Below are 16243 nucleotides of genomic sequence, written 5' to 3'. Positions count from 1 at the left end.
TGTATCCCCCAGAGGTTTTACGACAGGCAGGGCTTGCCCTGAGCTCTGTTCAAACATCCAGCCCGGGGTTAGGACAGCAGGCACTTAACTCTGAGCGCCCCAGAGCCCTGCTCATTCCTGGAGGTGCCGATTTGTCCCCAGCAACATCAGAGAGCTCAGTGCTCCCCCGGCTATCAGCAGAGTAAGCACAGAGCAAACACAGAGTAAGTAACAGCAGAGGGAAGGAATGGAAGGGGACAGAACTCCAGAACCAGAAACGAATCCATGTGCTGTTAGAACATCACTGCACCTCCCACAGAGGTGCTTGAAGAGCCAAAATTCCAGCCTTGGAGAACCTACTTTGAATTTTCTGCCTTAGGCAGCATGGTACCATCCAGCTGGAAACAAGGAATTTTGATTTTTTTTGGAAGACAGGATGAGTGGAGGCAGCAGGGAGGCAGAGGCCAGGTGTATGACACCAGGAACACAGACAGGTAAAGGCAAAGGGTGTTTGCTCTAAGCTGTTCTTCAAATATTGGAGTATTTGGGTTTATTGCAGGAACACAAGAGTGACAACATTTGCAGTGGCTCTGAAAAACAAAATTCTTCCAGCCCCCTGCTTTACAAACATGATTCTGGATCCTGCAGCAATAGGAACAAAATGCTTTGAGATAAGCTGAGGGAACAGGCAGCTTTACAAAACACACAGAGGAGGAAAAGGCGTTTGTTTTCCAAGTGGCGATGCTTTGACAGCGAAGTGCACAAACCAACCCCGGGGAGGGCAACGGCAGAGTTCACCAAACACAACAATAAAAAATGATAATAATATAAAAATGATGTCCTAGAGGCATTATTAATAAATTCTGAAATAAAGTATTTAACATCAGCAGCAGGAAGCTTTTCCTCTGGATGCCCTGTGCAAGGGGACGCAGTTCGGCGCTCCCTGTGGAAGTTTTGGTCACTGAAATGGGCGTTTCCTTCAAGCTTCTGTCAGTTCCGTGGCATTGGTGTGGTTTGTCAGGACATCCTCCAGGTACAGGGACACTCTGACCCTCGCCTTGCCCTGCAGCTCTCTCTCTATCCCACTGAGATGGTCGATGGCTCCCTGCAATCCTCGCTCCCTCTCCCCCAGGTCCGTGTGCGTTCCCGCTTCGCTCTCCTCCCCTGAGGACCTCAGGTACTGCAGCACGTAGGGTTTGATGGCCTCCCCGTGGTCCCTGAGGCTCCCCCAGATGAGGGGCAGGTCCGTGCTCCTCGCCAGCCGCAGCAAGTGCAGCAGAGCCCGGCAGATCTGGGTCCTGAGGCTGGAGCTGTACTTGAACTCCAGGAAGTCCTCGGCGTCCTCGCTCCTTTGCAGGGCCACCACCAAGGCACTCCAGATTTGGCAGAACTGCTCCGTGGAGCCGTAGCATTCCCTCTTGCTGGGGATGGACAGGGCCATGGCTGACTTGATTCGCACTTTGAAGTTCTTGCAGGACTTGACTACAGAGGAAAGGGCACTGAAAGCTTGCGTGGCCCAAGGAGCCTCTCCTGAAAAAAAAAACCAAAAAAAACCCCTTTTTAATCAGCCAAAATATGCAAAACTATAAATGTCTCCTGAATATTTAATGAACTGACATTTATTGAATTTATTGTGGTTTAAATGAGAGAATCAGGGGTCATGAAATGAAATATGAGTTAAAACAGTTAATCTCCTGAGGTTTTACAAGAGGACATTTGGCATTTATTCCCATCTATAATCCCACCCTCACACTCTTGCCTTACATGGCAGATCCAACTGAACACAGCAGTTACACCTGCACTGGAAGGAGCCGAGTCTGTTCCACTGGGAAGAGTCCTGGAAAGCTGTGAACCCAGACTCAGCTCCACTGGCTTCCCCCCTTCTTCTCTACCCATTAGGAAACGATCTGATCAGAACCACAAGAGCCGAGGCAGCCGGGGCAGGGGAGCAGGCTCTCACCGAGAGGCAGGGCAGGGTTCTTGAACACGTTCCCCAGCGCGTAGCACGCGTTCCAGCGCACCTTCATGGTGGCCTCGCTGCCCACCGTGGCAATCAGGGCCTGCAGGGACTCCTCGATGGCTTCCCTGAACCTGGGGTTGGCCACGTGGCAGGGCTGCAGGAAATGGAGCACATTCCCAAGGGCACGGACAGCATTGCTCTTTACCTGGAACACACAAAAACCTCCCCAGTTTTCGGGTTGTGGGCAGGTCTTGTCGAGCCTGCTGTGAAATCATCTCAGAGCCAGCAAGGAGCACAGCTGAAATCACACTGTGTCTTCCTAAATGCCACCAGAAAGATCATTCTCTGCAATGGCCACAATCCAAACCACAAATCCCTATGTTGTGGAAAAGCCCACTCAAATTCCCTGCAATTCAACCAGCCCAGGAAACCTCCAAGCACCAGCCCCCAGGGGAGGATCTGAGCTGCAGCTCCCCCCAAACGTTGGGGCAAAGAGACCCAAAGTGCTTTTTCCTTGTGTTTTTTTTTTAAATCCAAGAGTTAACTACACCAACTCCACCCTCCTTCCCTTCACTCTTACCTTGTCTCTGTCCTTGGATGCTTCTGTTGCAGACCGTAACAATTTCAGCAGCAGCAGATCAGAAAGTTCCTCCTGGAAGCTTTGTCCCATGGTTTCCCTGGCAGGAGAATCACCCTGTGAACACCCAGCTCGGCTGCTCCATCCCCAAAGATGTGATACAACCCTTTATAAAGGCCCATGAACAAACAACCTTCACTCTTTAGAAGGCTAATATGTAAGACAGACCTTTCTGCATGTGACCACTATGTTTATTAATTTAAAACCAAACTATCAATGCAAGAAAGCTGGTTAGCAATGGTTAAGTCTGTAATAAAAAACAGAGGGCAAGGAATTGCTCAGGGGCAATTCTGTAGCAGGAATATATGATAACTATTTTCCTGTTAAAAATGTAACAGTAGGTTAGGCTTCCCTCAGTCTCTGGCTTGAGGAAGGGTTAAATATTTATTAATTTTACTTCTGTGTTACGTTGAAAGTAAAGGAACCACGTAATTACACCAAGCAACACACAAGAAGTGGAAAACTGAGAAGTGAAAAGTTTTAAAGAGCCTCTCCTTAGAGTGACAGGACAAGGGGGAATGGCTTCAAGCTGAGTAGGTTTAGAACAAATATTAGAAAAAACCTCTTCCCTGTGAGAGTGCCCAGAGAAGCTGTGTTGCCCCACCCGTGGAAGTGTCCAAGGCCAGGCTGGATGGGGCTTGGAGCAACCTGGGATAGTGGAAGGTGTTCCCACAGGGATACAGGATGCTTTAACAGTGTCACATACTGGCAGACACACAGGCAGAGGGTGGTTAAAAAGAAGTATCAAAGCCAAATTCTGGCTTTTTTTAATGTTAAGTATCACAGAATCATTTTGGTTAGAAAAGCCCTCGCAGAGCATCGAGTCCAAGCTGCGCCCGATGCCCCCCTTGTCCCCAGCCCAGAGCACTGAGTGCCACCTCCAGCCCTTCCTTGGACACCTCCAGGGGTGGGAACTCCAAACCTCCCTGGGCAGCCCCTTCCAATGCCTGACCACCCTTTCCATAAAGAAATTGCTCCTGATGTCCAACCTGGCACACAGCCTGAGGCTGTGTCCTCTTGCAGACCAGTAGGTCTGGTCTGTCTGACGCTTTGGGGCAGGGAGGTGTCACCCCAGGGCAGGCTGTGTCACGTACATGTTGATGATCAGGGTGTCTGTGAGGTTGCCCAGGGACCAGGCTGCCTTGGCACGGACGTTGGGAGACTTGTCATGGAGGGAGTTCAGAATGGCATTTGCTGTGTCCGCCACAAACATCACATCCTGTCAAAGCAAAAAGTGCTGCGAAGTTACAAAGTTCTCAAAACGCAGGTGATTTCCTGAGTAACACATTCTGGGTTTTGCAGGGAAAATGAGACCGGGACCAGCTCTATTCATTTACTCTTCTTTTCTAGGTGACACCTCTTAATGAGCTCATGGTGCTCTCTGCAGCTTTGCCTGACCTTTAATTAACAGTCCAAGCCTGAATGCTGACCAAGTCCACCACTCTTGGGTAGCTGCTGCTGAAAAGCTCCCATGTATTATTTAATTCCATTGGTGCTTTAGTTACTTTGGATTTTAACATAATTACATGGACTGCCAACCTTACACTCATCAAATCCCACTCTCGAAGTAATTGCTTCTCCAAACTCCCTGTTGAGCTGCCTGTCTAATCTTCTCTTCTATGGCACACTACATGTGCCTATGGTGAAGAATTTTCTTTCCAAATATTTTGGAATTAAACTCCAAAGTCAGCTACTGCATTTTTTTTTTAATTAAAATCATTCACTTAAGGTTACATTGTAAAAACTAATCTTCCAGCTCAGCCAAGCTAAGATGATATTTTGTAGAAAAAAACCCCAGCTTTTTTTGTCTAAATAAGCTTTATTTCTTGGCTTTAAGCAAAACTGAAGGCTTCACATTAAGAACTTGTTAAAATCATAGAATCCTGAAGGTTGGGAAAGACCTCTAAGACCGAGTCCAACATTAAACTCCAGAGAGCACTGTACAGCTCATCCCTCCATCCCAGCTCCACCTCACCTCTCGCAGCTCCTCTGAGCCAACCTAACCCCTCCAGCTTCCATCCCTCAGAGCCTGAGAAGATCCTGACCTCCCTCCTTTTCCTCTCACTTCTGCTTCACCTCCCTGCACTGATTCTGCTCTCACACAAAAGGCAAGAGCAGGTCTGGAGCCAGGAAGGAAATATAAATACACTACAGACCAAAAGTAAAGATAATTAATTTCAAAAAAATCCATGTTTCACATCTCATGGCTCACCAAACCCATTATTAAATGGCTCAGAAGAAGGGAATGAGCTGGCTCTGACCTGCCTGAGGCACGGGAAGAGGATGTAGACTCCCAGGGCACGGGCAGCAGCAGCTTTCACCAGGGGGTTCTCGCTGTGGTTCAGGCCCAGCAGCAACGTGACACACAGGATCTGCTGGTCACCCTGCAACGAGGAGCAGAGTGGCCATGGGGGGACTGAGGAGAGCTCTGTTCCACAGGGACACACGAGTACTCTGACAGACCCTGTATCTGAAGGAGCTTCCACTCAGAGCGTGCTCTAAGTGAACTGAGTGGTGTTTCAGGAGCCCACCCAGGGACCAGGAACGCTTCCAGCACACAGGATCTCACTGCTGTTAGGTCAGACCACGAAGGAAACCAAGATATTAACTCTGATCCAAAGCAGAAGGAATGGCCCATCAGAGGGAACACAGAGAGGATGGGCTGCTTTTGCCTTCCCCCCCTCTCTGCCCCTCATTAACCAGGACAGGCAGGGTGAGCTCAGCCTGGGCAGGTTGTCAGTTCACCAGCCCATGACAAAGGGTCAGAGTGGGCACTGACTTGACCCCATGTGGCCACAGGGACAGGAGAGTGGATGGGATCAAAGTACAGGGGGATGAAGTACACGCTGTACTTGGAGAATTCCAGAGATACTGCTGGACCAGCAATTCCTGGGCAAATGAGATCTGGCAGAGCACTCCCCAACAACGGCACAGTGACACAGAAGGAGCTGCACAATGCAGGGGGGATCCCCTGCCAAGGCTTTCATGTTTAAAAGCATGTTTCATGTTGCAAAGGGGAAAAACACACATGCAAATGGGTGCACAACATCAGGCCCTGGCTGTTGGCTCAGCTGGCTCTTCAAAGAATTAACCAGCAGAATAACAATCCCCCAGCCCTCCCTCATGCCATGAAATTCTTGTCCTCCATCTCCTGTGCATCATTGCCAAGGCTGGGTATTCATGGCAGGGCCAAACAGCTGCTGTGACCCACAGTTTAATTGTTCTGACAGGATGATTACTCCCAACATTGCCTTTCCCAGCCTTCAACAGTCACAATGTTCAAGAATGTAAAGGAAAAGAAAAAATTCAGTGAGGTTTCCTTACTCTCTCCTGGTAAGTTTTAGGAAGGCTTTACACTGCTGTGATGTGGAGGACAAGGACAAAGCCTCAAAGGTAAAACCACCACATTTAAAGGTGTGTTCTCTTACCTGCAGGAGGCTGAAAGCCTCTGGTAAGATAGAGGAGAGGGCATCACAGGCACTTGTCTGGAGAGTGGCGTGGGGGGAGTTCTGCAGAGTGCCAGGTAAAGGGCCATTTAACATCATCGTCCAGAAGGTCACAACCTGCAGGAGAAACAGCCAGGTTTATCTTTTAAACCAGCAATTACGCCTAAGTTCTTGTCTTAAAGATGATCATCTTTAAGAAATACTTAGAGCAGGGAGCATAATCACACATGGAAGGCGTTACAATTGTTTGGAGCCTAAAATAGTTAGCATTCAGAAACATTTTAAAGACATTTCAGTACTGCTATCAAGTAGCTGTTCACTGAGTTATTTTTGTTTCCTTCTCAAGGCCACATACCCTGAAATTTAAACTGCACTAAATAGAGTTGTAATCCCACTCCTGAATCCACACAGCTGAGTGTTTTCATTTGCCTGACAATTTACCTTCATAGAGAATAACAGGAACCTGATGCTACTGAACACATTTCCTGGCTTGTAGGCTCAAAACTTAGCATGAGCCAAAACAATGTTTAAGCTTGCCTTCTGTTCACAGAAGCAAGACTTAAACAGGCCTGTATTACTCAGCTTCTGCAAACTTAACCAACAAACAGCTAATGAATTTTTCTGAATTCACATATATTGTGGTTCTGGCCACTCTCCTCCCTGCACTTGTGAGCAGCCAGAAAATGTAGGTTGGTTCTTTAACAATGCAAATTCACCAAAATTCTAAAAGTTTTATGCAGCAGTAATGACACATGCAAAATCAGTGCTGTTCTTCCAGCTCTCTGAGCTACAGCAGGCTGCAAGAGCTGGGAAGAGGAGAGGCAAAGAGACAGGGCTAACATCATGTAAAAGAAATAAAACCCAACACATCTGTCTACAGGCAGGAACAACTGCCAAATTACTGCAGGAAATCTACAGAAACTGTCCACACTGGCATCCATAAAGCCACAGTCTGAGTCCCTTCCTGCTTCCCTGCAATTATTTATCTGTGTCTGTGCCAGTGGCTTTGCAGAGTCCAAGGAAGGAGCTCACTGAGGTGGAATCTCACACTTACCACGCTGACAGGCACCCTCTGCTCAGGGGCAGTGGGGGAGTCGGGTTTGTGCTGCTGCAGGACACCTGTGCCCAGCTCCTCCAGGAGCTACAAAGAACAAAAAGCAAGGAGGTTTTCATCAGGGGTGACTCAAGGACCATGAACTACAGAACCTTCACCTAGGACTGCATCTACTCACCCAGGGAACAAAAATAAAAGATTCAGTACTGGTCTGGACTGTTCTGTCCCCGCTAGGACTGAAATCAGAGGAAAAGCTTTTCCTACATAAAGTCTCCAGCTAGAACAGCATAACAAATTACTGCACAAAGAGGAAACCTTTGGGTCACAGAGTCCAGTCCCTGCACCAGCTGATGCTCAGTCAGGGAAGGACCAGTGTTGTAGTCCTTGCATTTCCCAAGCTTCCTGGTGACTCAGCAGAGCAACAAAATTCTGCTGAGACTTCAAGACTGGAAGCTGAAGGTGCATTTCTCCAAGTGTCAGGGTACTGCATTTCTACATCACACACACAGATGCTCTGAATATTCATCACCACTCATCTGCATTTGCAAAGCACACAGACAGATAAAACTGACTTGGTAAAACAATGTTGATGTGTCCTCCTGCTCTTACTTTGGCTCCATGGAGCTGAATAGATGGATCCATTTCTTCCATGCATCTGCAAGCCACTTCTCCAAGTTCTAGGAAATAGCTCTGAGCCATAGGGAAATAACCTTTCACAAGAAGAGCCAACACCTAAACGCAGACAAAAGAAATTCCATTCAGCATTTTCCCCTTCTACCCAAAACACCCCAAATACACACTGAAAGGATGTTAATGGGCTAATCAACCCTGGCACCATATAATGAACTCTGATGTAACAGATACACCTTGCAGCACAACTTCCAGAATACTAGAGCTGATTAAAAGCCTCCCTGTTCCATTATCTTGTTCAAAGAAGAGCCAAAGAAGCACTATCAGATAGCAACACCATGAATTATTTACTGCGAGGGCTCCTGTAGCCAAAAAAACTAAGAGCAAGACATTCTGTACCTCCTGTAAAACTGCTGCTGCCTTCTGTGAAGCCAGATTTAACAAGTATTTAGTGTTCCAGAAAGAGTGAGACTTCTTGGGATGCATGTTTCAAAATCTACCCTTTGCTGTGGCTACATGAATTAAAACAAGGCATCCACAGGCTCTCCTTGAGTTGCTCCATAGCTCCTTGCAGACTGTTCTCTGACTGCAGGGCTCTTCCCTACTGTTTTCCACCAAATCGTTCACTTGGATTCTGTATGGAGTAGTTTGCATGGGGAAGACTCATAGTCTGCCAGCACACACCCTCAAATACTACTTAAAAATACTGAAGATAAAAATCAGAGGCAGATGAACTTGCTGCAGCAGGCTTGCAGCAGGACAGGCATGCTGCAGCCAGGGAATCAAAACATTTCCCTTTGAGCAGCTCAGCCCCACTGCACCAGCAAAGGCTTCAGCCTAAATCTCCCTGAGAGAGCAGGGAGCAAAGGGAACCCACGACAGAGGGAGGCAGCTGGATGCTGAGCCAAGCCCCCCGTGCATCCGCCCCACCTGCAGGGACTCCAGCCGGAGGGGACACGGCTCGTAGACGCTGGACAAGGACGGGAAGTTGGCGTCGCTGTCGGAGCAGGAATCCTCCCTGGGCAGGACAATGATGGAAACGCACAGGCGGAGCAGCCAGCACGGCTCTGGAGCCGCACACCCTGCTGGGCTGTCCAGAGGGCTTTCCCACGGCAGTGCTCTCCTGCACTGCTCCGAGGAGACGAAGCGCCGAGGGGTCGCGCTGCCGCTGCTGCTCAGCCCCGAGGAGCTGGGCTGCTGCAGAAGCAGCTGCACCTCTGGCAAAGGTGCCTGGACAGAAACTATGGCCCCCAACAATGTGAGGCTGGAAACTCGAACGTTAACATCTGCAAGAGACAATGGGGGGGGAAGAAAGAGCAAAAAAACCTCCATTAGAACCTCACTGACAGCCCAGCATCCTCCCTCAGCAGTTTTCAGACAAGATAGATTGCAACATATGAACAGCCACTGCTATTGAATTATGAATTTATGGAGCACAGAGGAGGGGAGGAATATAACAGAGAGAGGATGCAAACCTTTGTGAGAGATGTAGGGCTTGATCTGGTTCCACACCCTGGTGAGCAGCCCAGGTTTCAATCGGCTGTAGGGTGCATTGGAAACCAAGTTTGCAAGGCACTGAAACACAGAGAAAGGTGCTGGTTACAATGTCAGCCTGGCCTCCAACAGGTTTGTTTTTACATTTGTAATTTAGGTCACTCAGGCAGCTCATTATCTGAGGGCACCTGAAAAAAAACCCACCCCAATTATCTGCTGTGTGAACACTGGATACAAACTTGGCTCCTAAGAGCAAGGATTTAACTACTGTGACTTGGCATAAAGACCAAGGAATTTCGATAGCCCATGGGAGGATTTGTCAATTTGGATCGCAGTTTTAAAGCCAATGTGAGCCTTCAGAATCATTTCATAGGTTAATTCAGCTTCAGAAAGACTAAAAAAATGCAGGAGAAAGAGAACTGTGCTGAAAAGAAACCCCAAGACTCTGTATGGAACTCTGAGGAACCTGGTCTGGTGGAAGACGCCCCTGGCCACAGCAGGGTGTCAAAACAAGGTGATCTTTAGGGACCCTTCCAACCCAAACCATTCTGTGATTCCATGACTCTGCAGGATGACTCAGCCAATGAAGCTCTGGGAGATGACAAAGGTCTGTTTGCCACCACCACCACCTCGCTCTTCAACACCAGCTCTGTGCAATCTTTCTTCAGGACTTAATCTAGAGACCAATGTCACCCCTTGGGAGCACGTGGCACATCTGCAGTGCAGTTACCTTGACGATTTGTGTCAGTGTCTGAGAGGAGGACTCTGCCACCAGGGCCAGCAGCAGGCAGCGGTGCAGCTCCCGGATGCTGGAAGCAATAGTGACAGAGAAGGGAGTAAAAGCTCTCTTGTGGTCATTGGCATCTTCAGCCACAGAGAGGAAGTGCTTAGAACCTTCCAGGAAGGCTGAGAGGACTTGAAGAGCACAGGCACGTGTCTGAAATGATAAAACACTTATGTTACCTTTGAACAGATGGAGAATTTTAAAATATATTAAATCCTCTCTAGAAAGAGAAAATTCAACTCTAACTTTTTTTCATAACTTAAAGCAGTACAGAACCAATCCTTAGTTTCCTTAGCCAATGCTTCCTGTTTATTTCTTGGGGTGCAGTAGCCAAATACTTATTGAAGGACAGAGAAGACAACTCCTAAGATTAACAGAGGAAAACACAACACTTTTTGTACTCAGAAGTGCCTCACCTTTGGAGAAGGGTCCTTTAGAGCAATTGTCATCAGGGACACGGACTGGGGGCTGCCAATACCAGGGGCATCAGGAACAAATGCTGACCAGTAGCCATAAAGAACTCTCTTTTCTATTGACTTTATAGTGGAGAGGAAACAGGCCAGAGCCCCTTGGCGAACATTGGCTTGGTAGGACCTTAAACACAAACAAAAAGATTAATGAAAACAGCAGCGACAAGGGATGGACTCCACCTCTTTTACTCGTATTAGTGGTTGGCTGTGAGAGGAAACCTTTTAGACCAAGAACAGGAAGAACAAATTTACTTCCAAACCAACACAAACTACTGCCTTCCAATTTTCTTGTATCATCTCATAAATCAAAAGGGAAAGTGATTTCCTCAGCAGTTTTGATGAAGAACAAAGGGTCCTGTGGAAGTGTTTTATGGATCCCCATGTTTTATGTTTATGTGCACAACAATCACCTCACTTTGCTCTGTATTCCACCCTCGGCGTCGGAATACTCCGACTCACTGCTGCTGATGCGTTTCCAGCCCGTGGGATGTGAGGACAGGGGATCCTTCCCAGCAGACACATCCGATGCACGAGCCCGAGGATCCGGACAAGGGCTGCTCTGCACATCCCCCAAGTGCAATTTCAGCATGTCTGCTCCCAGGACTGACTCATTTCCTGCATCCCCCGAATTGTCTCTTCCTTCTTCCCCAAACTCTCCCTTCTTTTGTTTCCCTTTGGACTTTTTTCTTCGGTTCTAAGAAAAAATTGATTTTTTTCTTTAGTCAATACTTAACAAATACATAAATGCAGTTACATGTCTGTGCAATACTCTACACACAGAAACAGTCTGTGTACTCTCTGGTATCTGAATTTTTAAATTCTGCTTATTAGTAGCAACAGTCACAAATTTTCAGTAATACTGAAGTAAGCAGTTTATAACTGAATAGCCTCAAAAACTAAGCTTTGGCTTCTTCATTGGTAAAATAAAATATATCCAAGGAAACTTTTATCTAAAAATCATATTTCACACTAAAGTGATTAAAGAACAACACTAAGTACTTCTGTAGTTCTTTCAGATGTACAGCAGGTATTCAACACCTAAAAAAAAACAAGTCAACATGACTAGATAACTTTATTTTCTCTAATGTCTTTCAGACAATCAGTAATCCAAAGTATTTATAGGGTTAAAAAATAACCTGTAGAAGGGTTAAGGAGAACAGATGAGGCAAGAAATCAGTCTTAAATGAACTTGACTTCCCTAAGAAAGAGTCAAGTGTTAGGAGAGAAAACGTAACTTATAAAATCAAAAGCTTTGGCTAGTTTGCACGCATCAGTCCCGTGCCTGCAGGCCAGGAATTCTTGGCTATGGATGAATAATTGTTGCACAGAGCTAAACTTGGGAAAGCCAAGCTCTGCAGAGCCATTTGTTCATGTCACCAGAGTCCCCAAAGCAATTTTACTCAGTGCAGAATTTATAATCAATACCTTTGAAGCAAAGAATTAAATGTACCACATGCTCAGGACACGAAGAGCCACCAATATCACGACAGGTAAGACACAACCACAACAAACACACTGCAGAATCAGCTTACCCCTGTGTGCTTAGAGGTGGCTGGTTCTGACTGCTCCTGCTTGACAGGTGACCTTTTATCATACTGAGGTAAGGGAGCAGGGTACAGGGCTGTGGGCACCTCTATGCTCAGTCCTGGCAGCCCATGGAGCATGCATTTCTGCAACAGGAACACAAGTGTTAGCATTCTGTCCCTTTCCTGTGCACAGATTTACTGTACAGCCACTCAGGTGAATTCACCAATTTTCAGTTGTGCTCCTTCCCCCAGGTCTTGCCTCTCCCATATGTAAGGCTATGCAACATCTGAAATACATCTACATCTAGAAGGACTTCAAGTATGTCAAAAAACACCAAGTCTCCCATCTTCCTCTCACATTCCTCTGTGGGAAGTGCAGTGAAGATGCTGTGAGAGAAACTCAATATATTTTTCTTTACATCTCACACTCCATTTCCCCCACACTCAGGGTTCTCTGCTCCCTCTTGCTCATCCCACTGTTTCCCACTTAACAGCATCTGGAACCTCCCAGTGTCTGCCTCTTTCTTCAGGTGGATTTACCTTTAACACTGCCAGAAGAGCTCCAATTTGGTCAGTTTGCATCAGTTTCATCTTCCCACCGTTGAGAAGCGACTGGACACCTTTCAGTGCACTTTGCAGTAACTGAAAACAAAGAATTACTTACTTTTCCTTCCCAAAACGCTGCAGGTTCACATCTTCCGAGCAACTTTCTAGGCAATTACAGTTTTGCTCAACTGGGACAGTAATATGATAAATTGTAAACTGTTAAAGCAAAATCTCAGTTGACAACATTCCAAATTCCACATATTCCAGCAGCTCCATCTCCTAATTAGAGTATTTTAGACAATTAGACTGACACTTACCATGCAAAACGTGATGTCATCCACATCAGAGGTTTTTGAAGACTGCAGAACACTTAGGAAAGTTTGAAAACAGACACTTCTGTAGGACTCATCCAGGTATGGCTGTCCAGGGACACTAAAATTAGACCAGGAGGAGACACAAGGTTGGTTTACAGGTTCATAAAGTTACACAAAGTCCCACCCAAGCCCTCTGTCAGCCTGAAGAGCCCCAGATAGATGGATGGCTGATTGAAAGGGGCCAGTTCTACCATACAGAGAACAAAAGGAAACCTTCTGCACAAAAAATTAGACAGCACAACAGCTTTTCATTTCCTCCCTCCACTAACCCCCGTAACATTATTTCTGGAAGACTGAGAGTTTATGGTTTTATGCACAGATATCTTGGAACACTAAAGCTCTGCATTTCAAATTCATGGACCTACACCTTGCTGGCCCCGTGCTGGCAGACACACATTCTCTAAAGCACCTGCAAAGGCTGGTACACACCTGAGACACAGGTTTGCCATGCTGCGCACAGCCGCCCTCCTGAGCTCCACGTCTGGCTGGGCAGGGTCACTGAACTGCAGCAGGAGCCCAGCCTTGCCCAGCAGGTCCGGGAGATACTGAAACAAACCACTAAAAGTCATTAGGGGTCAGTGCTCCTCCCTCAGCCTCCTGGTTCTTGTGTTTGGGAAGTGGCTGGAGCCTGGCTGGACACCAGGTGCCCACCAAAACTGCTCCTCAGATGGGCAGGGCAGAGAAAATATAAGGAAAGGCTCATGAGCTGAGATAAGGACAAGGAGAGGTCACTCACTGATAACCATCACGGGCACAGCTGACTTGAATTAGTGAAAGTAGTTGGATTTATTACCAGTCAAAAATCAAAGCAGGATAATGAGAAATAAAACAAACCCTAAAAATTGTCAGCTGCAATTTCAGATCCCAGAGACAGATTATGTTTATAAAAAACAACATAAAAAATCTTAATTCCTTAAGTCCTCTTATTCTGTATTAGGAAAGGACAGGGTTGAGCTCAGCTGAGTCCCAGTTTATGGTCTCTTCCCAGACATGAAGCTAAGCTAGGAACAACTGCTGCACCAAACTGCTGCCACTACATGGGCTACAAGCCCACACAAGCTGGCAGCTCCCAAACTGTGAGCATCACCCCCCCATGCTCAGCCCAACAGCAGAGACTGCTTTGCAAGCTGCCACGAGCTGGTGACAGCAGGAGGATTCAGCATTTCAAACACTGTCAGCTGCAGCAACAAGGAGCTGCACACAGGATCGATACCCGAGAGCCTCTGCTTTGAAATGGCGCTGAGCTAAAGCCCTGATCTGGTTACAGGATGGATTTCAGGATCCTCAATGGAGCCTGTGGAGTTATGTGCAATTTGAAGCTCCCCATGTTCTTCCTGCCTGAGGCACAGGGTGGTTGGTCTGCAGGCTAAGCCTGTGCCCTTCTTTAATGGTGATCACTACAGCTGCAGCCTGCAGGTACAGAGTATTCCACATGGGAATAATAATTATTAATACACACAACTGAAATTCAACTTTCCCATAAATATCAGCCACTATTTAAATGGGATCTAATCTTAGCACTAAAGGTAACACAACTTGAGAACTTTTTATTCTTTCTTTCAGGAAAAAAAATAAAGTAGAAACAGCAGCAGTACAAATATTTTTGTTGTTACTTTCCCTTAGTTTGTAAGCTCACCTTCTGACACTTAGGCCCATTATTGTAAACAAGAGCTGCTAAGGCTTGCAGAATTTCAACATGTGTCCAGGAGCTGCACTGCCTCAGAGCAGAGATGCAGTAGGAGAGAAGGAAATTCAAGTTCTGCTCATCAACCATCACCTGTCATAACAGAAAAGGCCAAGGTAAACATCATCATGTACTGCTGCAGTCAATAAACCCAGAGCTATTGGTCAGATTCGGGTGATCTGGCTGTTAAAATCACACACCAGCAGAGAATCAGCTGACAAAAAATGGATACATCTGCACAAGTGTCCTAAAATCAAGAGTACTTCCCATGGTGAATCACTTCTGACTGAGAGCTGGTTTTATGAGGAACCATGCTAGAACCAGATCATAGCCTCAGCTGCCCAAAAATAACTAATACTGTGAAAATCCAAGAAACTTTGCCTGAAGGTCGGCTCCACAGCCCTGGAAACGACAGAGCTCCCCTGGCTTAGTGAGGAACAGGAGGGACATGGCCAAACTCTTCCTACCTGATATCTGTTGAGTAAGTGATGGATAAGCTGACAGACTTTGCTGACAAGATGTTCCTGATCAAGGGGAACCAACTGACAGGCTTCAACAAGCACAGCACAAACATCCTGGAAGAGAAAGCCTCCGTTTATTATTTAGGGACTACAAAGACAATAATAACGGCTCAAGGAAAATATTAAGTTAGATCAAGGAACAGAAGAGGATTGCCCAGAAATCAGTTAATTCCAAAGTGCAAAGTAAGCCTGCTTTGGAAATAAAATGAAAACAAGCCAGTGTAATAATGAAGTACTGTGTGTTGCCAATGGAGCAGCATCTATACTGCACATCTAGAGTGCTCAGCTTTGAATGGCTTGCTTTAAAGTTTAAAAAATTACTATTTTTTCAACATCAGACTATGAAAATTGCCACAGTCCCACCTATTGGTGTCACCCACCACCTCCACCCGGCAGCGCTTTGGCACAGGGCAGCAGAGCTCAGTCACCAAGGAGCCGGAGAAGGGACCCGGGCGTGGGCGGAAGAGCGTGGAAGGTGTGCGGGAACATGCTGCCCGGGGGTGGGCACAGCGGGAAAAGCACCGACCCCGCGTGTCCCCCACACCGGCACCCGCTCACACCCGCCACGCGTGCGCTGCGAGACGGGCACGGGCACGGCCGAGGCCGCCTCCTCCTCCTCCTCCCACGCGGGCACAGCCCCGCGCCGTGCGGGCGGCGGCAGCCCCGGAGCCGCCGGAGCCCCCATCCCCGCGGTACCTGCGGGCCCGGCGCGGCCGCGGGCTCGGGCCCGCAGCTCTCCGAGATGAGCTGGTCGAAGAGCAGGTGCAGCTCCGTGCGGCGGCCGCCGTCGGGCCGGGCCCGCAGCGCGCCGAGCCGCGCCAGGCAGCGCCGCAGCGACCCGGCCGGGCCCGGCTCCGCCGGCTGCCCCGGCCCCGGCCCCGGCCCCGGCCCCGCCGCCGCCGCCATGTCTCGCCGCCCCGCCCGCGCCGCTATGGCAACCGGAGCCCTTCCGGGGCGGCCGCGGCTACGGCGGCCGGGCGGGCCCGGCAGTGCTGAGGGCCGGGGCGGGCAGGGCAGGGCCCGCGGCAGGTGGCGGTGCCCGCCCGCCTGTGGGACACGGCCCCGGCAGCGGGCCCGGGCTGTTGGAAACAACAGCAAATGTTCAACAGCAGAGTCACCCAGGGTGAAAACGCCCCCC

At 48.1% G+C, this 16243-nt stretch overlaps 1 protein-coding gene across 2 annotated transcripts; it reads right to left on the bottom strand.

Moving 5' to 3' along the window:
• Positions 1–489: 489 nt before the first annotated feature.
• On the bottom strand, positions 490–16035 carry HEATR6 (HEAT repeat containing 6). Of its 2 annotated transcripts, none has more exons than XM_032130095.1 (20): positions 15802–16035; positions 15052–15159; positions 14537–14677; positions 13330–13445; positions 12844–12958; positions 12521–12622; positions 11987–12124; positions 10865–11148; positions 10401–10578; positions 9931–10137; positions 9182–9281; positions 8637–8992; positions 7686–7808; positions 7077–7163; positions 6005–6139; positions 4838–4960; positions 3671–3795; positions 2520–2616; positions 1940–2144; positions 490–1509 (listed from the first exon to the last, which is right to left on the bottom strand). In XM_032130095.1, the coding sequence occupies exons 1-20, from the start codon at positions 16009–16011 to the stop codon at positions 959–961; spliced, it is 3501 nt and encodes a 1166-aa protein (XP_031985986.1). In that variant the 5' UTR covers positions 16012–16035; the 3' UTR covers positions 490–958. The 2 variants fall into 2 exon arrangements, with proteins under 2 accessions (XP_031985986.1, XP_031985987.1); XM_032130096.1 differs by having other exon boundaries at positions 1372–1509; positions 2001–2144.
• Positions 16036–16243: the final 208 nt, after the last annotated feature.

This window comes from Corvus moneduloides, chromosome 20, assembly GCF_009650955.1.
Source record: "Corvus moneduloides isolate bCorMon1 chromosome 20, bCorMon1.pri, whole genome shotgun sequence".
Taxonomy (NCBI): Eukaryota; Metazoa; Chordata; class Aves; order Passeriformes; family Corvidae; genus Corvus; species Corvus moneduloides.
Note: the sequence above shows the minus strand (reverse complement) of the source record. Positions and strands in the feature narration are given on the sequence as shown.